The sequence below is a fragment of the Neomonachus schauinslandi genome, chromosome 11 (genome assembly GCF_002201575.2).
Source record: "Neomonachus schauinslandi chromosome 11, ASM220157v2, whole genome shotgun sequence".
NCBI classification, from domain to species: domain Eukaryota; kingdom Metazoa; phylum Chordata; class Mammalia; order Carnivora; family Phocidae; genus Neomonachus; species Neomonachus schauinslandi.
The window spans coordinates 27,771,862-27,790,618 of record NC_058413.1 but is presented as its reverse complement, the minus strand read 5'-3'; the positions used below and the strand labels follow the sequence as shown (position 1 = coordinate 27,790,618).

Sequence of the window (18,757 nt, the reverse complement as noted above, 5' to 3'; positions counted from 1 at the left end):
TCATCGAACTTAGATCTTTAAAGCTTAGAGAGTTAACCCTACATAACAATTACAAAATCACTTCCCTCCTTTATTTCATTTTGGAGTGTAATTTCGCAAATACCAAAGGAACATTCCCGTAGCATACCTGCAGACCCTGGCTGAAATGACAGCAAACTTCAGAGTTCCTACTTGAACCAGAGTGACTCTTCCTTCTACAACGAAAACCCTAGCCAATTCGGCATATCAGGTTGTTGGTTCCACATTTTGTCGATTTTTCAGAATTCCTTGTAAAAAGATTTGGCGCAGTGGTAAAGTTAAGTGGTGGGGGAAGAAATACTCCACATATAAAAGCAAATGAGTTTTTAAAGAATAGAAAATAATCTCTATGAGAAATTACTTCTAAGTTATTCATTTGAAAATTAAACTTAGCTCTTGTTAACATTTCCGTAGAAGCAGACATTTTAATTAAGCCAAATAAACAAAGAAAAAAAATCCCTAAAAGTAGGCACAATCATTTATCTATATACTCACAAATATATTGCTCTTTTCTGGTCATCAGTATTTTTTTTTTCTTGCTTTATTTGCTTCATTTCCTTTAACTTTATTCCCCCTTATTCATAGAGAGGTTTTCTGTCTAAGACTAAGTTGACTCTCTGCTTACTTATCAGTGAAGTCACTTCAGTAGAGTTATTCTTTGGAGTTATGTCCTCATCCCTAATCTGTATCCCTCAGCTAGAGCGCTCGGTCTGGTGCTGCCCCATCCCTGCCCTAAGGCATGTAGAGAGAGGGCTCTTGCTTTGCCCAGTCTGTTCACCGAGCTCCCTTTGAAACTGGTGAGGAGGGAGGTCTATGGAGGGTGGAGATAGATGCACTGGGTGACTATTTGAAACCAGTGTAATTTGAAAATTTGCCATAAACTTTTGAGTGAGAGTTGGGCTGGGTGGTTTCCAGGTTTAGCATGCTTTCAGATATCAAAGGGAAAGTGGAAGGTTTCGTTTTTATTTTAGAGGGCTCTGATATGAAAGGTTTTTTTCTGAATTTTACCAAAATTTCAGTAATTGATCTGTAGACTTAAAAGGTATTAAAATACTCTTGATAACATTGCCATGTTAACGTATTTATATGTATGTGTCTAAACGGGCACACACACACATACATAATCGCACTTACCATGTAATAGTACTTAATGCCACCTGAGTGTTAATTTAAGTTTGGAGCAAATAAAATGTACACCACCTAGGAGAGTGTACCTATATCTGAACATGAAGAAGGAATCACTGCTGTAATTGATACTTTTTGTTCACTAGGAAAAGTTTTTACACAGTTGGTATAGAGAAAGCCACATTTCATTTCGTCAAACCCAAAACATACTTCCTAACTGCCTTTGTATAAAAGCTAACACAACATGTCAGAAATAAGAGCATAACCCTCAATATACATTGAACTGGTGAAAGAAGTTAGGAACGGTTTGGCAAAGTTAATTTTTGTATAATTTTCTTTTCATTCACATTCATACCAGGTAGACTCTGTCAAATACCTATAGTAAAGAAGAACTTGTTCATGCATGCAGAACAAAATAAAATAAGATTAAAAGCTCCAGGAAATCAGCCTACTTCAAAAAACCATTAAAGTGTGCCTATCCCTCAAGCTTTACAAATGTGTTAATTGTTGTGTTTCAGTCATGTAAATATGTTTCAGCATAAAGTAACCAAGATTTCCTGTTATAGAAGCGCTGCGATCTGGGGGTGTGGGGGGAGGGGGGGACGAAGGAGGACTAAATAACACACTGTAATGAAACCTGCCTTTGGGCAGCACATGCTTCAGTTCTGAATGCCCAGAAATACTTCGCAGACGCTCTAGGCTGCCTAGCAATGGGGATTTCTAATTCTGGCTAGCTTGACAAAGTAAATACAACTATTGAACATAAGGCAGCTTCTAATAAAAAACAACAATTCCCCCTTGTAAACACCTACATTTGGCCCCATTAAAAATTCTTTCTTCATCCCCAGGAACTCGCAGACCCTGCAGTGTGGGGGTCTCAAAGTAACTGAAGAGTGGTCGGGAGATTTAATGCTGTCAGGATGGTTTACATTGCCATTTCCACCGGGCACTTCATACCCCATCTCAGAGCTTGGTGGAGCAATGTTCTGCATACACTGTAGGGCATTATGCAAGCAAACACATTGGCCATTATGCTCTCAGGACTCATTCATGGAGAGCCAAAAGGAAATCAATATATTTTTTATATATGCTGTACTTATATACCAAAAAAAAAAAAGATACGATGGCGAGTTTCCAAAAAGAGTGTTCGTCAAAAGCTGCCAAATTTGAAAGTTATTTAGTGGACTGACATTAATATGATAACTTAAGCAATTATCTGATTTCAGAATTCCCTGATTTCTGCTTGTTCATATCTTAGAATTCATCTGTTCCATAGACTATTGGTCAGACCTCTGCCAGTCCCTAAATTGAATAGTGGATCTGCTGTAGTTCTAAAAATTTCTGGGATTTAGGGATCCACCTTGAGTTTACACACACATTGATCTGCTCACAGTTTACTGAGTCAGAGGTTTCAGATGCTAAGAAGGAGGAAACATTAGTTTGAATTCTAGGAAACAAAAACAAAGGGAATGTTACCTTTTGCCACCTCCAGAATAGTTTCCATATGCTTTAAAAGAACAAAGGGGATAAAAAAGAAATTCTCATGTAATTAGTAGTTTGAATTTATTTCTAAAAGAAGTGTTGTTGTTGTTGTTTTTCGGGTTCAGCATTCAGCTCTAAAACACTGTATGTTCTTAAAATATCTTACTACTATTAAGCTACCTGAGGGCTAGTACCTAAAATCCTGCTCCGGAATGTTTCCTCACTTGCAGAGGACAGAAGTGGGGATTCCCGGACAGAGCAGGCTTGAAGAGCCTATCGAAATGACAGTCTGTGCACAGGAAGATCCCCATCTCCTTCCATTTCCTGCCATAGCAGCAATAAGTAGGCCCTAGGGCTCAAGCATCTCTCAGCTTGGCCCTGCTGAAGCTTAATTCAAATTCTACACACTCTGGAGCTTATATGCTCCGGCCTGCATTGTGCGCTCCAGAGCCACACAAGCCCTGGGGTAAGCAGCAGTTGGAGACCAGTAAAAAGATTGCCAGAGTGAGAAGCCCTGTGCACAATTAAGGAAAGATGAATGGAAGGGAGTCAGTTGGAGAGATAGGGAGAGTCTCACTGAGGCAGTGGTTTACAAGCGGGGGATCCCAGGGATGGCAGTGATCATGGGTGACTCATCCATCCCATCCCTTTATCCCAGAGAAGAAGCTAATGGGGGTGGTTTCAGGCATTTCTGCTGTCCAAGTTTGAGTAACAATTTAAGCCACCTTATTCCATCTATTACATGGATGATTTTTTTTCAGTCCTACTCATGTTAGAACATTAATGAGCATAAAATGTACCAAAGAACAAAGGAGAAACCAAAAGAAAAGAAAGGAAAAAGATACTGGCTTTCGTTTGGAAGGTAAAACCATTGTAAGCAAAGTTCTTTAGGAGTAATCTAGTTTGTTCTCTGTTGATATATGAAATAAAAGAGGAAATTAACATGACTCCCCCACATCTTAAATGTCTGACAGTTCGGGGACATTGGGCCTGACACTTGGTGGTATGCTTATTACTATATTGTCCAAAAGATTCTGGCTTACATTTTAAGAAGATTAAACTCAGCAAACCAGGCTCACAAACAGTACTGCCAGAGTTTCTCCTCCACGAACACTTCATACAGGGTCCACCCACTCCAGCTAGAAGCTTCCTGTTGCTTGGCAGGAGATTGGGAACCACCATGCCCCACAGGAGGAGGATGGGAGTAGGCAGCTACTGTAGGTCACTTAGGAGATAGACTATTTCTTCTGAATCAGAAGGACACAGGATCTAGAAGAGCAAGTGTACACCACCTTTTGGAAAATTCTGTCTTTAATTGGGTATATCTGTTTGCAACTCTTGTTTTATATTATTAAAAATGCCTCTGCATGGTTTTATAAGGATATGGGTGAGATAGCCCTTGTATTCAGAGAAATAAATTTACATCACTCCTTTGCTACCCTTTGCTCTAAGAATTAAGGCCAAGTCACTTACAAACCCTACACAATCTGATACCTACCTACCAAGCCAAATTTCTCATAGCCACTCCCTTGTTTGTTTACTGCTCCAAAAAGCTGACTTTTTTCCTGTCCTTCAAACGTGCCAAGCTTATTCCTGCCTTAAGGCTTTGTATATGATGACCTTTGCCTGGAAACTTCTTTTTCCAGGTCTTCATGGGTCCCTTCTGAAATTGAAAATCTTAGCTCAAATGTACTCTCCGGAAAGGCCTTCACCATATAAGGTGGTACCACCCCAGCCAATATCATATTGCCATGTATTATTTCCTTAAAAGCACCTCTCACTATCTGAATTATCTTTGTTTGCTTTCCTATATGTTAGCTATCTCTCCTTGAGTTATGTAGATGTCCATGTATTGTCTCTTTCTGAAGTTGTAAATTCTTTGAAAGCAGGGATCTTGCCTGTCTTGTTCACTGTTTTATCTCTAGTAGTTAGAAAAGTTCTGGCCCGTAGAGTAATGAATAAGAATATGACTTTGAAACCAGGCTGCCTGAGTTCAAATACCATTCCAGTATCCTGAAGTTGCAACATCACTTCTACTCTCTTCAAATTTGGTCACGTGATCCACAGCTAGCTGACAGGAAAGCCTGGAAATAGAGTTTTTTATTCAGGATGGCCACCTATTCAAGAGTTCTTCTACCAAAGGGAAAAGGGAGAGTAGGTATTTAGAGGATAGTCATCAGTCTCTGTCATAGTCCACAACCCATGGAACCCAAATTTCCATGCACAGCCTTCTTCCCACACACATACTGCCTCTCCGTGGGTGAGTGGAGAATCCTGCTGGTAGAAACCAGGCATTCTGCGCCCTTGCAGTGGAGGACTTCAGCTCAGTTTGTAATCCCCAGTTCTGCTCTCTGGAAGGAACTCCCTTGTCCGTTATCCTCCGTATCCTTTTAGGACGTTCTTCCTTGTCCATTATTCATGGCTACATGAAGTCACCATCAGAGTGAATGCTTTTGGGGGGCTGCACAGTTTTGATAGATCAGGTTTGGGGACCTAAGATTATTTTAGGGGTTGAATAATCGTAGACTTTTGACCAGGCTTATGGTTTCTTTGGCAGTACAGTCCCATCAAGACTTTAGAAGGTTCCCAGTCCATTCACTTCCCTTCAGTCCCACATGCAAGTAATCACAGCCAAAGAGTTGTCTGGACATAGTTCTAGGATTCAGCTGCAGGAAGCCTATCCCGTCGAATTATTTTATGTAGAGGAGAGAGAGTTTATCCCAGAAAACTAGGGGGCTAGCGAAATAATTGGAAGGCCTGAAGGACATTGCCACCAAACTGGCCTTCAGGGACGCTGCTGCTTCCTCAGTCAGGAAGGTGAGGAATTGGGAGGCCACCACTAGGGCTGTTAACGGAAAGCACACCCCTCTATGGCTGTGATTTTGGGGGTGTAGGTTCTCACTACTACCCCTGCAGTATTCCTTGACCCCCCACGAAGCAAGTAACTGGGCCCTGAAACACTGGTCTGGCCTCCACTTCTGCACCTGCCTCTCAACTCCCATGGAGCCGTTGGCCAGCCCCTGCAATACGGGTGCAGAGAAACAAGGCCCCTGCAGTAGTGCTTGCAGACTGCAGGACTCAGATCAGGGAGGTGCCTGCCGCTTCTGTCCCACCGGCTGACCTAGCACCAATGCCCCTGACTCCAGAAGTGTCATTCACACCTTTCCCTCCTGCAGAGGTTGGACTGGATACTTGTCCACCACAGCTATTACCTTCCAAGGCTTGAGTCTTATTTTCTGGCCTCTCTGTTCTACCCACATCCCCCTTACCTTGTTAGTAACTAGCTTGACTCCATCTCAAATAACCAACTTGAGGGGTGCCTGGGTGGCTCAGGCGGTTAAGCGTCTTCCTTCCGCCCAGGTCGTGGTCTTGGGGTCCTGGGATGGGGCCCCGCATCGGGCTCCCTGCTCAGCAGGGTATCTGCTTCTCCCTCTCCCTCCTCCTCTGCCCCCCACTCGTGCTCGCTCACTCTCTCGCGCTCTCTCTCTCTCAAATAAACAAAACCTTTAAAAATAATAAATAATATAATCAACTTGAGAGGGAAGGCAATACCCTTCGTGTGACTTTCATCTCAGAACTGGCTCCCAATTTGTAGCCAGTCCCTTAATGAGGGTATTTCCGCAGGGCTTAGGGGCACAGACACCTCGTGTGAAGGCTGCCCGCTTCAGTGTGCAGGGCAGAAACAGTTGGCCTTCTTCAATCCTCTGAGGCCCCAAGTTACCCAGCCTTTCATCGGTGTAGACTCTGGGCTGAAGGCACAGCACCTCCTTTAAGAGGCGTGGTCCCTTCTGACCCTTCTTCCAAATTCTCTAGCTCTAGCCTACGTTCCTTTCTCTTTTATAAATAACTTTGCTGAAAGTGGCAAGAAGCAGCTAACACAACAATATCCTGAATTTCTCCAGTGCTTCGCCTGCAGCCACTGATCAGGAGGTATACAGTGTGCCTTCCAGGTTATCACAGTCATAGCCAGGATCACCAGCCTTCCAGTCTGCAATCTGACCTCACCGCCCACTTTCCAACCGCTGAGCCATTTAAATCACAGAACTCAAGCGCTCCATTTTGCAGGTACCAAATTCTGCATAAACAGGACACAGGTTAGGCTGTTATTGCAGAGCTCCAAAAATACAGTGGCTTAAATAATGGAGAAGTTCACATATGTCTCATTTTAAAGCCCAAGTTAGTGACCCAGGGTCTTTGGGTGGCCAGATGGTATCGGGAAACGCTTGACTAATGTTCTCATTTTGCTGTACCCCCTCCTCAATGCATAGCTTCTGATCGATGATCCAGAATGGCTGCTTCAGCACTCACCCTCAAGTCCACATTTCAGCAAGTGGGAAGAGGGGAGTTAGGCTTACTGCTAACATTTATGGAGCCTAGAGCAATAAGGCAAATAAAGGACCACATAATTATTAAATGCCTAAATATTCTAAAGTTACCAAGCCAAGAAACCATGAAATATGCATTATCTTCCTTCCTTCCTTCACAAATACAACTTTCTGGAAAGTCACGTTTAAATTTAGGATATGGGTTCCAGTCTAGAACTTGGAGACATAGGGAGAACTGGCCTAGAGTCCACCCCCTTTCTCTTCCCACTCCTGTCTCCTTTCCACACACAGGCCCAAATGCTTGAAGACACGCAGCCTGCACATCCAACCTCCATCCACATGCCACACAAACAGCGGTCCCTTGGCTATTCCCGGGACCCCAGGTGTGCATATAGACGACATGATCCTCCCTTGGGACAGAACGTGGGGAAGAAACCTGCGCAGACTTTGTAGCCATTTGGACAGGGAGTTCTGAATTCTGAATACCCAGAGCATGTCCTATAAAGAAGAGGCACATCCTCTTTGCCCTGGAATTCCTCACCCCATGAGGAAAGGTGGATCAGGGCCCAGGATGGGGGGGCCCTCTCGCTGAGGTGAGGGAAAGAGGAAGTAAAAGCACCTCCCCTTCTTCACAGATCAGACCCTAAACTTAACCATAGCACTTCTGCCCAAGATGAATTGACCAGGACTTAGTCACTCAGCCTCATCTATTGGCAAGGGAAGCTGGGAAATGTGACCTTTATTCTGGGAGGCCATATGCCCCACTAATATTCAGAGATTCCTTTACTGTCTGCAAAGGAAGAGAATAGATACTGAGAGTAAGCTAGCAATCTCTGCCACAGACACATGCCTTTTCACAAATCACACTTTTGTTTAGACAAGTGAGTTCTTCACAAGCTGCTTTCAGAGAGGTGAGTTTGGAGGCAAGACAATACTGTCAGATATAATTGACGGTCAAAATAATTGCACACCTGAGCATTTTTCAATGGGCAGCCAGTATGCAATATGCCAGCTCTGAAATTTTGTCTAATTTTCAGATCAATCAGGAAGAACCAAATGAATTGTTTTCAATTCAAAGGACATAGTATAATTATGACATTCAATAAAACAATTTTAATCTTAAACCCTGAGAGTAGAATTGCATTTTAAACAAAAACTAAAACTTAAAACCTGACCGTGTTTGGCAGAATTTTTTCCAGAAATACTCAGCCACCACCAAATGTACATTTAACAATCCAAAAAGAGGAAAAATTGGTTCTGGCATTGTTTCTCCTGGCCTACTCATATAGGAGAGTAACACAAAACTCACCAAAAATTAGGCAGATGCATCTTCCACGTTGCAAAATTTTAACCAGATATTGAATAATTGCAATATAACATTACATGGTCATGATGTAATAATGATGGAATGAGTGTAACAATGTAAATATAATCTTTACGTAAGGGCATATGACACTGATTTATTTTGTAAGCTGAAACAACACTCTAAAATCTTGTGAAGAGGGGCGGCGCCTGGGTGGCTCAGTCAGTTAAGCATCTGCCTTCGGCTCAGGTCATGATCTCGGGGTCTTGGGATCGAGCCCTACATCAGACTCCCTGTTCGCAGGGAGCTTGCTTCTCCCCCTCCTCCCCGCTCACGTGCTCTCTCTTACTCTTTCTTTCTCTCTCTCTCTCTCAAATAAATAAATAAAATCTTTAAAGAAACAAATAAGTAAATAAAATAAAAAATAAAATCTTGTGAAGAAATAATAGCAACACCATGATGATGAATATGCCAAGTCCCTCTGCCCTCCTCCCTGCGCCAATGGAAGGAAGTCCATCTTTCCACTAAAGAAAGGGAAATACCTCTTTTTACATATAGAGCAAGAGGGACCCTGACCACTGCCTTGGCCCCGCGCCCTGAGCTCATTGAGGCATCAGGTGTGCGTTTCCTTGGTCAGAAAGCAAGACTGGAGTCATCGGCAGCTCGCACACTGAGGGAATGATCTGGCTTGTGATCATTTTGCTGTGGCCCTTCTTGAAACTATAGCTGACTGCTGGTTGTCTCCCAATAGCCATTTGCTCCATCTTCCACAGGAATAGATTCGTTGAACATGTTTACACATTTCACAGCACTTCCCAGCCTCCCTTGTAGCCGGCCAGGTGCAGCCATGTCTAAGTTCTGGACATGAGTGGAAGTGATGTGTCCAGCTTCCAGATCTGGCCTTCTTGGCCCCTGCTTCCCACCAGCTGAGAGAAAGCAAAAACAGCAGTCTTGGAGCCAGAAGTGGAAGAAGCCCCTGTTGAGGATGGCAGACCAGTCCTCACAGCTCAGGATTGCCAACTTCTGGACTATAAAGTGGGAGAGAAATAAACTTCTGCCTTTTTTAAGCCATTTATTGGAGGGGGGGGAGTGTGTCTAGATTCCAGCAACCCAGCCTATAGTCTAGTTCATGCCCTACCATTCATAGCAGTGCCTCCTAACCAGAATATGGCTTCAGAAATCAGCAAGTCATCCTCCAGGCGAGGGCATCACATGGCTCTTGAAAGAATCTGGAATGGAATGAGATGGCATGTCTTTTGTTAATTTGTTTTTTCTCTTCGTCATGTAAAGAGGGGGAAATGCTTTTAAGATTCAAGTAGAGAAGCTTCATCCTCTGACATGTCCCTTATTAGTTCTTTTGTCAGCAGTGAAGACGTGTGCAAAAGACAGATTTTTAAAAGAAGATGGACCCCACATTGCCTCCATGCATATTTTCACTGTTCCAGAAGCTAGGCATCCGACATGCCCCATTTTCGCTACTGCATTCCTAAGTATGAGGGAAATGGTTTAGACTTTTTAAATCTTTCCAGAAACCAGGACTGTGATCGCAGTTTCCTTTTTGGTTTCTTTACTGGGCCACAGTAGAGGGCAATGTACACTCAGTGCTCAGAAACCGGCGTAGTGACTGAGACCGGCTGGCTAAGTCTGATGGCCTGTTGTTGTTGCTTATAATTATGTGTAGTTTATTGCATTGGTAGAATTGTTTCCTTGCCTTAATCAACTCACTTATTTTTATCCGGTTGAACCATATGTATTTTTATAAGCCATCTCAACTTTGTTGGAGCAAGAAGAGATATAAATAAATTAGTGTACTACTTGGTACTTCAGAGGATACTTATACATGTCATTTGATCCTGATAGCAGTCTCATGACGGGAGAATCATCCCCCAGTGATAGATGAGGACACGCTGAGACTCACACAGGAAAACTGACTTTTCCAACGTCACTGAGAGGGAATGACAGACGGACAGACGTATCAGACTTTCACTGGCTGCCTCTGTTAAGTGACTAGTGTAGAGCCTATGTGTTCTAAAGTGTTTACAAGTTTTCATTTAAATTGGCTATGGGAGCGCTGGCTGGCCCAGTCGGTAGAGCATGAGTCTCTCCATCTCGGGGTTGTAAGTTTGAGCCCCACACCGAGTGTAGAGATTACTTAAAAATAAAATCTTAAACAAAAAATAAAATAAAATGGCTGTGTTTTAAAGAACAGAAGAAAAATCTATTAGAAAGTATTTTGAAACATTAACACTGATTTCTGTGAATCTGATTAATGCAAAGTGTGACTGTTCAGAAAATGTCAAAACATAAAAAGGATTAAAACAACTCTCTCTTCATCTGGGAAGGGTTAATATGTACTACATCAAATAGAAAACAGTGCCTGGTGGTTTGGTCTTGGCAAAATATGAAAAATATAAATTGATTGAACTTACTTTAATGGGTATTTACCTGCAATTTGTCTCAAATCCAGGTGTAATCTAGATTCATTATCTTGCCCCTTCTGTCTGGGAGCTGTGAGTGCTGAGCATGGGGCTGACAGGCGGGGAGAAAGGAATTAGGAAGAGAAACTGTGGAGCCAGGAAATCCAATCCTGTGTGTCTATAGGACCCACTTAGTTGCTGACTCAAGAAGGAACAAAGAGACAGAGATGTAAGCAGAGGGGGAAGAATCTCAAAGTCTGGCTCAGCTCGGTACCCCACGGAGCTGCGGAGCAAAGCACTCCTGCTGCTGTCGCTTTCTTCTGACCCAGGGCTTCCTGGGGGCCTAAGGGTGCCTTTTGGCAGGAGCTCCCCTAATCTGCCAGAGTACTTTGGCAGCCCGCTGTTTCCCACCTTGCAGCACCAGAGAGGAGAGACCCATTAATCCAGTGGGACCGCTGCAAATCACCTAGGCCTCGGTGAGAAACTGGGAGTTGTCATGTCTTTCTCAAAGCCCTTTGCCTACACAGAAAGCATCATTTTAGACAAGGCATTAATGGAAAAAATAGGCAGACAGCCAGAGATGCATCTCCTGCATTAGTCACACGGTCTCTTCCTCCCAGAATCTGGGAAAAGAAAATCAGGTGGGAAAAATTTCCACTCAAGATGTAAGTTTTGGGCCCTCGCTCAGAACTCCAGGTATAAAATGAGAAAGGTGAAGACCTTGATTTGGTTTCCAAGGTTGAAAATGGTATGGTATTTTGTTTTAATAGTCTGATTTTTATTTAAACCATTACTCAGTGAAACCTCAAGGTCTAAAAGTCGGTATGTCCCCCCAGCCTTGCAGCTTTAATCGAAAGGAGGTCACATGCTATGCAGAGTATCTTACAGCATATTTTTTCAGAAGACAGATCTGGGGTACAGCAGCATCTGACCATTTACATGTCAAGTGTGTAAATGCTTTGGAAGCCTCAAAGGAAAAGTCCCTGACACACCTGGCAAGCCTGGAACCTGATCTCTCCTTCTTCCTCGCTGCTCACATTGCACTGACATGGTGCACAGGGGGAGGCTCAGAAAGGAAGAGAACAAAACCCACGGCTTGAGAATTTAGAGTGCAGAGTAAGCTCATTCAAGTAACGATCAACAGAGCCGGCAAAATCACTCACATAGTTCCAAGAGCCATCCTTGGGCTTTGTCAAAGGACATAAGTATGCAAACTAGCGTTTACCATGTAGCATTTGGTTAGAAGCATTTAACCATATCAACCAAAATTTTTGTGCTCAGAAGTTACACACGAATGATATTTGACTTTTCTTCAAACCCATTCAACCTGAAAGATTTCCAAACATGTCACACGTCACATTTAGCTACTTTTGCTATGAAGGGCTTTCAGCCAGCTGGCTCAGGTTCATTGCCTAGAGAAGCAGAGGAAGAGAAATTTGTAGCAAATAGGTAAGCTCCTGAAATAAATTGTCTTATGCTGGTTCTGAACAGCTACACTAGCTTCCTCATTTAGATTATCCAAACAGTATGACCCTTCAACCGAACGCATCTTAAAGATGTATGTATCAGCTCCCCTGTTAAGCAAATCACCATCTCTACATGTCAGAATCAATTCATTATTTAACACCTAGCCCATCTCCATGAAGCTTTCTCCTCCCCTTCCCCCACCCGATTTCAGCTTTGTCTCTCCTTTCTTGCAGACATCACTTGGAGGGCTCACTCTGATGGTTACCACTGTGCTTGTCTTACTCATGCTCCTGGAATTAGAAGTAATGGGGAAGGTGCTCTGTTCATCTTGCTTTGAGTAGATTCTAAATATTTGTTGAGTCCAATTGATTTCCTAAATAGCCTAATCACCATCTGACATAATCTTTATGAGGTCCCAACCAAAAGTATACACACACACTTTTTTTATGGTGAATTTTCTTTACATTTCAGATAACCTTCAGATCATGCATGTATCCTAGTTATTAGTAATACCTACAGGATCTTAAAGGAACACTAAAGTTCAGACATATAATTAAATGTCTCTTTCCCTCCAATTTCCTCACATGAACACTGATAGAGTTAACACTGCAAAGACATTCATAACCTCAGACTTTAGAGTTATGCATGTCTTTTAGATTCTTGAGCCTTTCATGCTTTCATTTCTGCCTGAAATACTTTTGGGGTGGGGGGGGAGGGGAACCAGGCTATGAAGAAATGAAAGAAAAAAAAATAAAACAAAGAAACAAGTATGTCTTTATTTGACTTTTTAAAAATCATTCAAGAAATAGACATTTAGTTATTTGATATATGACAGGTTGGGTGCTATGGATACAAATGAGTGTTACTATGCGGATATTACTATATGGATATGACAGCGTTCTCTTGACCTTTCTGACATCTTTGTTGGTCATAGGTCCATAATAGTGTCTTCCATCCTAGGTATATTTGCATTAAAAACTAAGTACCTGCGAACTGAAGTCAAAGAATATTGTCATAAATTTTTTTAATGTTTTAAAATATTTTGATCCTCTGCACACAGCTTGTGTTTACATGGCACTAAAGAAGCCTTTTATCAGGAAAGGAACTCTCCAGAACATATGCTGATGGATCATAGTATTTTGACCAAAAAAAAAAAAAAAAAAGTGTTTCTACCTTTTTCATCTTTTTTTTTTTTTTTCATATTGTAGGGAGTTTTCCAAATGAAGGGTTTCAGATAGGTTGTCTCCAGGTCAGTTCACTCCTGCAAGGCTTTGGCTAGTCATCAGGGGACACCCCCATCCTACCTCACTTATCTTTAGCGTCCCACCCCGACTCTGTGCCTCACGCAACAAACATGTTCGTTTGAGTTTGGATTTTTGTGAAAATTGTATAGGCTGGGGGCACTGTCGTTAAAAGGAATTTGATAGAGATCCTTTTGAGAACCAAAAAAGTTCTTTTGAAATATGAATATTTCTCCCTCATTACAGTAACTGTTGTGCACTTATGGTCAGTTCGTGCATCTGCTTGAATCAGCCTCCTTGAATCTGCAGAAAAACAGTTAAGATGGGGGAGATGTTCAGAACTACACTATACTTTGGAAAACACGACCAACGTTATGCATAGAAACAAACTTACCAAGACCCGAAACAGATGTCATAGCTGACTTAGCGGAGGATATAAAAAATATTGATCCTATGATTGGTATCTTTTTTTTTTCATTATGTCAATATTTCTACAAAAAACGTAAGTTCCTAAAGAAAGTATAGCCTTGAAATAGAATCATCAGGTCAACTTAATAAAAGGGAAACAAGCATTTGGAGGAGTCCATAATTGCTGAAAAGCTACATTCAATTTTAAAATAGCATTTTGGAGCCCTGGCAAAAACAAAGCAAAGCCAACAAACAACCCCGCCATTCTTACAATAGTGTTCTTTCTCAAGTTTGCCTTTATTTGTGCATTTACATATTTTCATTTTGACCTAAATAAGAGAAATCTTAACGTGTTTAGGTTTGGACTCTGGAAACATTCCACTAAGATCCCTGGTCCAGTGTCTGCGATGGCTAGAATTTGTAAAACCTAGTAGGAAGAAGATGTGATTATCTTGGGTCTCGGTCTGAAGAACTGTGTTAGCAGGAATTTCATCCGCAAGACTAAATGCTGATCAACAGAGCATAATATTGTATTCTGAAGTGTGCTAGCTAAAGCAAAATTATTTTTTTTTCTTCTTTCTTTCCTTCCGAAATCTTCTGCCACAGCGACTGCATTTGCCTCCAGACTTGTCAGACACAGTGAGCCGCTCAAGCAAACAGGATCTGGCAGAATCCTCCAAGCTGCTGGGCCCAGGCTGTGGCATGATGGCCGGAGGCAAGCAGCACCTGGACTTCTAGCGGTTCCTCCTTAGTCGTTGCATGCAGAATTATATGGCACCCTAATTATGATTGCTAATAGCTTCTGTAAATATTTTTCTTAACGATTTGACCCTCCAATCCTTGAAAAACAGTTAGGATTGCAAAATGAGGCCACCGCTCTTCATTTTCCTTACCCAACTTTTTATGCAGAAAGAGTACAGCAAACTACTTTCATTTTAAAGTTTTGTTTTATGCTCTATTTAGAGAAAGCAGATAATTTTATTTTTAAGTAAAATGTCAGAAACTCCAAGTGCCTCACAGTGGTCATTAGTATACATATATTAAGGCACTTAGTCCATGTTAAGTGCATATTACAGCAGGTAGCGTATAAAACAGTATGAAATTCATAATTGCATATGAAAAACATTTTCTCTTTATTTCTGAAAAAGTCACTTGCCACCAAAAAATGCTAAGGTGTTTTTTAAAAATGAAAAACTCATTTGCTAATGTATGTGAAGACTGTAATAAAAGGAATTTGCATTTATGCATCCTGTTATCAAATTGATGAACACAAAATAACATTTTGGGATTAAGGTTCCATTAAAGATCAGTAGTCTACCATACTAGTTAATAAATCTAAAGAACTTGAGTGACAGAAAGCATAGAAAAAGAAGCTGATGGTCTTCTGTTTTGTAATCCTAAACAATTGAAGTCAGCACTATGAAATTACGTCAGCAGGCATAATTCAGGATTGAAATTCAAACTGACAGCTACATTAACACTAGGGGAAAGCATGTATTGAAGCTTGGTGAGAGATTTTTACAGAACATAGGTCTGAGACAAAGTAGCAAACTGAAACTAACTCCGATTTCCATTGCATCAGGTAAGCCCTTTCTGAATCAAGAACGTTGGCTGGGTATGCACATTTATAACCATATAGACATGTATTTGGGGGGTAGATAGCACATCGAACCAGTTTTCATATAAAACACTAGGTTTTTGAATCACAGTTCCATATTCTCAAAGCTTTTGACAAATAGACAAAAAGTGAAGGTTAGGAAGTAACTTGCATTTAAGTAAAGAATCTCAATTTTTAAAAAGCTGCTTAACGTCCATTAGGAGAAACTGAATTTCTAAAATTCTTCAGTGATGTTAGAATAAATTTTGAAGCAGTTATAACTAGCATTTTTAAGCAGTTTGCTTGTAATACACCACAAATTATACTTTATTTGTTCTTGACAACATTGTAGAAAACAAAGACTAGGTTTTTAAAACTGTCTAACCAACATGATGAATGTCAGTCAGTTAAAAAAAAAAAACCCACTGTAGCATAAACACACACTGTATACAGGTTTTATTCAGAATTAGAATAATTGAATCAATGACAGTGATTCGCCAGGATGTCAAATCTCTCCATCATATCCTGTCACTACCAGTTTATTTTTTGTGATCGAAATAAAAAAGACAACTATTTTGTCACCCGCTATTTTATTAGTACTAAAAATCAGGTTTCTTCTATTTTTTTAGAATGTCTGGTTTATTTTTTTTCACTTCTTTTAATGCGAGAGACACAAATTCTTCCCCATTTTCTTTTCAAAGTAAAGTTTCAGAATTGATCTGTCAGTTAAAATTAAAGGGCTTTTATATTAAGCAAAGGTGCTTTTAAAATGTAAAGCAACTTAAAAAAATCAATTTAGTCCATAGATAATAAATAATGTGCAGATACTCCACAAAAGCTTTGCTATGTCCTTTGAAAGCATTATGAACAATTTGAATAAATTCAAATGAATATTTTAGTTGGGTTATTATTTTAATAACTCTAACCTTTTTCTTACCATGTCGTGATTCATTTTATACAAACACACAATGGAACAATTATATAGCATTGGACTCTGAAAAGGAAATGTGAGGTCATCAGATATGTAAATTGCTTGTCAAAAATACTTAATAGGTCATTGATTTACTACCCTGGCTACCATGTCTATAAAATTAACACCCAATTACTAGTTAATATATGCTTTGCAAATAGATAAATACTATAAAAATTGAATGTGCATATTTGAACCGTTATTTTAAATACAAAAGAAACTTTTCAAACTCAGTAAAAGTGCATGTTGAACAATGATCGTAGCTGAGCTTTCCAAAATGCAGATCCAAGTGCTTTGTTGTTCTGATTCTCTAGGCAGGCTTTGCAAAAATAAGCTACAGAGGGATATATATTTTTGTTTTCCTCTGATAAAAACCCACTCTAAAAATGTGTTTTCCTTTCTTCTGGAAACATTATCAATTATCCATTTGCTACTAACTTACTACCCAAAAATACTGGTCTTCAGTAAAGCTACAGTAGGTATACAGACCATTTTGATACATTATGAACTCCATTAACAGATTTTTCTTTTCAATCATCAACTTGTCTCAAAGATATAAATATTTAAGTAACAGTGCCAAACATAGTATTTGAAATGTCCTCATGTCTTTTAAATGTTTCTAAAACTTCATAACCCTATCTAGTATTCATTTCTTACACTAGATTTGCCTTTCTTTAACATGAGGTAAATATTTTGACTACCGCACCCAGCTCTCAGGTGCTGAGGTTCTAAGACCTGAATTTCTTTCTAATAGCCACCAGGAGATTTCCACTTTTCTCTTCCTCCTCTTCCATTTATTTTTTATCTCTACCTCCAGGATCTGCAAATACTAACACTAGCCAAAAAAAAACCACTTCAAAAGGAAGCAACACTCTTCATGCAATCAATTCCCTGTCTTTCAATTTTAAAGACTCAGACACACGCATACACATACAAAAGGGAAGGGGGGGAACCCCTATTCATTTGTTTAGAGCCCATTATGAATGTCATTTCTAAAACATCCTCTTAATGCTTTCCAAAGATAGTCACCATCAACACCATCAAACTTTAATACTAACCCTAAGCACTTGCACTTTGAACTTTAAAAATGAGCAGTGAAATCATTTCAGGACCAGGCAAAAAATAAAAACAAACAAAAAACGCTACAGAGGAGGTTTTTGCTTGAGAAACAGAAAAGGGAAGCATTTGTGCTTGGCCTTGGTGAGCCAAACATTATAGAGAGAAGAAAAGCATTTTTTTTAATCTTGTTAACATTAAGGCCCGGTGCAAAAAGAAATAAGCAGGAGAATATAGACACCATGCCAAGATGGCAAAAATTCACAAAACAAAGCTAAATCTTACTACTGTGTAAGTGAATTTGAGGAAACCTAGTTCTGATGGGGGCGGGGTGGGGGAGAAGGGTAGACAGAAATGATTGTGAGCCACATCAAGAAGCCAGTTGTTTACCAGCTTTGGGGAAGGAATATTCTGGAAACTCATTGTAGTAAAAAGCCGTTTTTACTCAAAGTAACTTGAATGTTTCCTATTCAAACACTCAGCTCTAATTCTGTTCACCTGGTCTCCCTAAGTCCGTCAAGTTGAGAGAAAAATCATAGGCTGTGAGCCTTGTGATTCTACCGAGGACAGCACAGGTAGGTGGACGGGCACCATCCTGGAAGATGGCATCAGAGCATCCCTGCAGCGTTCCCATGGATAAATTATATAAATATACCTATCAGTAAATAAAAATAAATTATTTCAACGACGAGTAAAAGGCCACCTCCGGAGCCCTGCTTCCACATGCTGGCCCCGGGGGAGCGTCTGGAGCGCCATTCAGAAGGATGGCTCATCTCCCTGGGGTGAGGGCAGAAGGCAAGGCAGCCGCTCTGTCCTGCTGGAGCCGGGAGCTTCTGCAGCTGAGCCTCCGCTGCTTGAGACGAAACCAGGCTGTGCCGCGGCGCCCTGGCAGCCCTGACCCTCGGAGGACACGGATACGTGCCCAAGCGCGCGTGCGCTCACACGGACCCTCTGCACACAGCGCTCCACCCCTCCCTTCTCCCATCCCCGGCTCCAGCACCCAGAGCGCCGCACCCAGGGCTCCGAAGTCTGTGCTCTCTGCACCACGGAGCCGTGGGCCAGGCCTGGCTGCCTGACCCTGGCCCACGTCGGAGCCAGTTGGAAAGTGTCCCTCCTTGCAGGGAAGAAGTGAGCCAGCCAGCAGCTGCAGCACGCACCACACAGCCCTGCTCTGACAGTGCCCTGGGCACATGTCCCTCGGGGAATCGAGGCTGCAAAATGTCAGGAGGTAGATGTATCTGCACGGGCAAGTGCGCCAACCGAGCGCCCGTGTGCGCACTGCAGAAGGTGTGCAAGCGTGCAGCCAAGGCTGACACTGAATCCACCCACATGCACACACATCTAAAAA

General features: G+C 41.4%; 1 protein-coding gene across 2 annotated transcripts in view; it reads left to right on the top strand.

The window, feature by feature from the left end:
• ELP4 (elongator acetyltransferase complex subunit 4) overlaps positions 1 to 15,117 on the top strand; it is a 250,305-nt gene extending 235,188 nt beyond the window's left edge. For both annotated transcript variants that reach the window (XM_044919304.1, XM_021684719.1), the window contains one exon: positions 14,393 to 15,117. In XM_044919304.1, the coding sequence (XP_044775239.1) occupies positions 14,393 to 14,538 (146 nt within the window). In that variant the 3' untranslated portion in view covers positions 14,539 to 15,117. The remainder of the gene's footprint in view (positions 1 to 14,392) is intronic.
• The last annotated feature ends 3,640 nt before the right edge of the window (positions 15,118 to 18,757 follow it).